Here is a 6,067-nt window from a genome sequence, read left to right on the forward strand (position 1 = left end):
AATAAGTTCATCCTTCACATATAGAGATGAAATAAGTTCATCCTTCACATATAGAGATGAAATAAGTTCATCCTTCTTTACTACTCCAATATTTTATTATTTTACCCTTCTTGTTTTTATTTTAGCTTAAAAAAGGAAAATTAAATGGTGAAAATGCAATAAATTCTACTAACTTACAAAGTTTTCTTCGTACGTTAGAAAATAATAGAAATTTAATAATTATAGAGCAATGATCTTATATATATATCCGGCTCGAGGGATTGTTCAGTTAGTAATCGAACATTAAATAATAAATTTATAATGCGGCATGCGGAATCGGATAAATTAATGCGGAACTGATGTTGCAAGGAACTATGTGTGAGTGTAAACCGATTATGCATAGAAATGCATTGAGAAATTTCTGGTCAATTGGAGCAAAATTTGCAACGATCGTAAATTCCAATATAAGTTCCAGTTCTGCTGTATAAGGCGACACAACTTTTGATCATATAATTCATTTAATTTACTTAAGTTCATTCTCTGGCTATATTTCCAGTTTTCTTGCTTTTCAACATTAAAATGTAAATTCAACAATGGTATAATCTTAATTTAATCATCGGCATAAGTTCTAGTTCGATCCCGAAATTAAATCACTGTACGAGAGTTGCATCGCAATTAATATAATTATTTTGCATATTCAAGAAATGGCAGATAAAGTTTGACTGATTCAAAAATCACATAAATAGAACATGAGAAATAGAAATGCAGTAAGACAAGGAAGTACTTGGAGTAATTATAACTTGAAACTATTAATATGACAAATTTAATTTAAACGATTTGTTGGGAAACTGCCAGATATTAGCAAATTACTGATTGATTCTGAAAATTTATTCGGAATACTTCGGTTATCTGACGCTGTTCTTCCTGTAGTTCCTATCACAAAAAAAAAAGGAAAACGAAGGAGAAGTGTGTGATAAACTTTTGATAAGCTTGAATGAAATGAACAAATTTCAATATTCTGCTTATTCGAGCTTTTTATGTTGTCATGAAGATAACAAAAACCTTTTATTGAACCATTAAAAAAATTTCAAAGGTCTTTAAAGGAATGATTATCCAAATAATTCTTTGCATTTGATTTAAATTATCATACTGTATACGTTCTCTTACCATACATAGTTATGAAGATTTAAAAAAAGTCGTAGTTGTTACATTTACCGTTTCATTCGTTATAGTGTCATATCAAATGATTCAGAATTCGAAAAGAAAAAAAACTTGAACAAAAAAAAGTTGAATGAAAGGAAAAGTGGTTTAAGTGAGCAGTTTACTCAATAAACTGGAATTGGAAGCAAACTAGTTTAGCTAACTAGTACATTGGCATAAAACTTGAAAGCGAATACATATGGCGACATGTCACCACTCTATATTGTTTATATTTGTACTATGTGGTAAACAAAACATGGAAACAACAAGTTAAATTTTTTTAAATATCTTACAACAAACTCAGTACAAAAACAAAAGTAAGCATATTCGATTTTTCATTGAGAATAGTGAAATAAAAAAGAACCATTTGATCGTACAACCTGTTGAAAACGGAAAAAATTTAAGAAACTACTTAGGAAACCTTTTTTGAGTTAACATTTAAAAAGACATTACATCACAATATTCTGCTAGCTTGTTAGCATCGAAAAGACGAAATTAGTTCATTCTAAATGCTAAAAGACTTAGCAATTTCCATATAAAAATTCCAATCTTAAAGTTTCTCAAAATGTTCAGAACCATAAACTGTAGAAACAGCCAAAAGCATTATTATCATCTGCAATTCATGTACAACACTCTTTTCCATTGGCTCATCAAAAAGGTATTTATAACCTAAAGAATTAAATTGATTTAATTATTCATAACTCTCTTCTAAAATAATGCCTTATTCGATCTAATTCAAATCAGATTTGTTGTTATCGTTACTAAAATATCAATTATTTTATAGCAAATATAAAGAACTGTTTGGCTCAGAAATACCTTCTTCCAGCTTTGAAAGGTTTACAACTTGTATACTGAAATTGGCTCCTACTCTTTGTATGGTCACTATACTTGGTCACTACTCTCTTCATGGCTGTCAAACCAGAGGATTTATTAATACTTCATTTTTAATTTTAATTCATTGTTTCCGATTGATAAAGTTCCCTTCACTGTCGTCATTAATGCTATCAACTATAGCTACAAAAAATTTTGATCTTTTCCTGCTTTTTCATAATCTATTTGTTTAAGAAAGAACATAAATATGTTTACAGATAAAGAATAAAGAAGTGATGAAGTCTATTATTGAGTATTATGACAAAGAAAATATAATCTCATGTCTGAAGATATAGTCAGTTTACTAATTCGAGCCTATTTCATATCTACTTGACCTTTATGAAATTGCTAACCACTGGTCAGCGAAAATTTTCCGCACAGAACAATTTTTTTCGACAATTTAAAGCTTTCAGAGGAGGGCATAAATGTGACTTGCAATAAGTTATATAAACGAATAACTGTCAGAACACAAAAATGAGACTAACAAATTTCCTTTTCCGCAAATATTCCTCATTTTTCGTCGTACCAGCAAAGAGTTTGTATACCCAAGCAATATATAACAGCAGAAAGTTTTCTTGTCCTTAGATGGACCCAATAATTAACTAAGCCAATTAACCACCAAAAATTAAAGCAAAAAAAGGAATTGGTGAGAATAAATCACTTACGGTTTCTCGATAATGTCTGACTTGTCTCCTAGAGGTCATCATCCTTGTTTTCATCCTTTACTTCTATTATAAAAAAGATTGTTCTCTGCAGAAGGCGACTTGATCAAGACATACTGTTTGACGTAATCCATGTGAAGGTAATGATTTGAACATATCGGTGGATGATGATGAGATGATGGCAAAATAATGTTATTACCTGCCAATTATAGAAGTCGAAATTGTCGAAAGTGAATTTTGATTCTTGAATTGAATACCGGCTTTGGCTACTTGCTTGGCCATCATTTCCGATTACTTCAAAAAAGTGCAGCTACTCTTCTACTCCTACTGCTAATATGTCAACAGGGTTCAAGCTGTAATGATTTTTGCCAAATCTGTTTCATAACATTGTGAAACTGTTAAGTAGTCCAATGTGATGGCCGCCTAATGTGGCGCAAAAATTCATTGTACTGCATGCGGTAATGTTAGCAGTGTAATATTGTTCGGATGATCTTGTTCTTAATCGAGCAAGAAAAGGAGTAAAAGTAGAAAATAGATAAGAAATGAAAGGTGACCACAGGTCATATCTTCAAAGTTGTTGTGACCAATTTGCAAAAATTTTGGCGATTTGGGAAAGTTGGAGGGGAACATGACGAAAGTTATCGAAATTTTATATATTTGTTTAAAAATTTGACCTATATTACGTACCGTATGCCAATTGCTTAGTTAAAATTTTATAGTGCAGATGACGTTGAAGGAGGAAAATAGTGTACAGAAGGGCTTAATTAAATAAGACAGAAAGTTAACAAAAACTTTTTTTTCTGAAAGAAAGAATGAGGTCAAGCATTTGTATGGTAGTTTTCACTTTAAGGCGATATCTTTGCAAAAGAAAAGTAAGTAAATTTCAACTCTAGTTGATAGTTGAAATTTCTCTCAAACTTTTCTTCAGCTTCGAAAAGTTTTGATGATTATCTTACCTTGAGTATTTACAATTTCACAATATGTATTCTTGCCTTTACTATTTGCTACAATTCTAATTAAACAATCTTACTGCAGTTGCTATTATTTCCATACTTAGTTATTGGAACGAGTACAAAATTTTAATTAATTAAGAGCTTCTGTTCATAATAAACGAACGGAAGGAAGTGAAATATACTCATTAAAATGCAAATACCGCATATGGTAATATACGTGTACATCACAGGTAATTACTTAATACACGGTACATGGATGTATAACATGGATATACTACAGTTAATTGTAAGTAAACATCAAAGCTCATCAAGAAGCTATTAGGGTAACAGAGGATTTTCAAAAATCTTACTTCAAAAAAATGACGATTGCATGAAATGACTAAGCATGATTTAGATTGGTTGTCACGTGATATTTGAATTCCCATAAATGAAATCGATTAACTAATTCTATTGGTATTTTGTGGGAGTACTCATTGAAGACTTTATTTATTTCTAACATACACTCTAATCTTTATTAGAGTAACTGTGCTTTAAATTTTTGCCTTTTTGATTAAAAATTAATGAGCTATCAGAAATGTAATTTAAATAAAAATGCATATTTTAATCACATTATCATATCCAATTCGTACATTAGTATTTTAATGATGACAGTAAATTTTGAAATCGTTTTGTAAATGTAATGCTTCGCAGTTTTTGATTGACTGTAAAATCCTGCAAAATTTCATTACTGAAAAATGAAGTGAAGAAATGATCTGAAAGATTGTTACTTGAATGGAATATTATGATTTCAAGTATGAAAACTAACAAATAAAATATTTAAATTGCAATCCAATGTTATGATTCAATCTATCTCATTCGTATCACCCACTAGAAAATCTCATCTATCAACATTCGATCTCAGAAGCAATTCGAATCACCTATTTGGAATTCAGATTAAAAAGTTACATCTTGACTTTTTGGAAATAAAAATATTTTTAAATCTCCAATAAAGGCAGTTAATTTCTTAAGTAAATGTATGGGTCAGTGAACAGGTATCCTTAAAGATGTTCATCTGAAATTGATTCGTACCTAAACCCTAATTTTATAATAGCAGGAAAGTAGTATAGGTATATATTCATGTGACATTTTTACCGATGTAAGTTTCATCCAATGTAAACAACTATTACTTCTTCGAAACATAAGGCAAGTTAGGCGGATTTGTTGCAACAGTCGATGGTAAAATCTTATTGCTATTTAATAGAATCAAAAGTTTAAATTCTAAAAAAAACCGCTGATATTCGAATGTGATTGGGTGATGAAGCTACGATTAGCTGTCACCTGTCGTTTTTGCTGCTGGAATAACAACATAATCTGCAATATTTTTTGTAGAACTATACCATACTGTGGTACCTGACAAAGTTCTCTAGACCATAACTGATTATAGAACTATACCATACTGTGGTACCAAACAAACGATAATATATTACTTCAATACCGCAATACCGCAGTCGAATTTTATTCACTTGCTATGTAAGCAAAAGATTTAGAAGGAAATTTTGTAAAGATATTAGATAAATAACTTCAAGGTAATATTGGAATTAAATTTATAATATTTTTCGAAATTGGTGTCGAATGCAGATATCTTATTGCTTTTACTCGCTTTCACTTCATTTTCAACTGAGTGATATGGTACAAATAATCATTAAATATGGATATATACGTGAATTTATCAGTGATAATGTCATGACATGTATGATTCCAAAAGTTAACATTTTCAAGATTATATATATAACACATACTATGCAACTGGCATAAATAAATGAGTGAAATATACAGGAATGAATGATTATTGTATCCTAGATTAAGATCAAAAGATTTAAACAAGGAACTAAAGACCATTTGATCTGTTACATTCATAATTTTCATTTTCAGTACCTTGAAAATACTTTGGCATAGACTACGGTAGATTATCTTTGAATCAATTCTTTACCATTCACACAAAGAGCTAAGTATACAGCGATATAGTGTCATTGTGAATTACTGAGCTATGTACATAGTTTAGAAATGAAGAATAAAAGAAAATTAGATTAATGAAAGACGACGACACGCCATAATTGAAGTATGCGCAATGAAATTTCCGTTTGCTTACATAAGCTTTTGGAATATGAAACATCGAAAGAAGTAGAAATACCACTTTTATTATTATTATTATTATTATTATTATTATTATTATATTATTATTATTATTATTATTATTATTATTATTATTATTATTATTATTATTATTATTATTATTATTATTATTATTATTATTATTATTATTATTATTATTATTATTATTATTATTATTATTATTATTATTATTATTTATCATTATTTATTATTATTTATTACTATTTGCTATTATTTATTATTATTTATTAT

General features: G+C 29.0%; 1 protein-coding gene across 1 annotated transcript; it reads right to left on the minus strand.

Moving 5' to 3' along the window:
• Positions 1 to 5,648: 5,648 nt before the first annotated feature.
• Positions 5,649 to 6,017, minus strand: LOAG_11837 (hypothetical protein; the record flags this gene model as incomplete). Its single annotated transcript, XM_003147354.2, has 1 exon — positions 5,649 to 6,017. The coding sequence occupies one exon, from the start codon at positions 6,015 to 6,017 to the stop codon at positions 5,649 to 5,651; it is 369 nt and encodes a 122-aa protein (XP_003147402.1).
• Between the last annotated feature and the right edge of the window lie 50 nt (positions 6,018 to 6,067).

Source organism: Loa loa (assembly GCF_000183805.2).
Source record: "Loa loa unplaced genomic scaffold supercont3.7, whole genome shotgun sequence".
In the NCBI taxonomy this organism is placed as follows: domain Eukaryota; kingdom Metazoa; phylum Nematoda; class Chromadorea; order Rhabditida; family Onchocercidae; genus Loa; species Loa loa.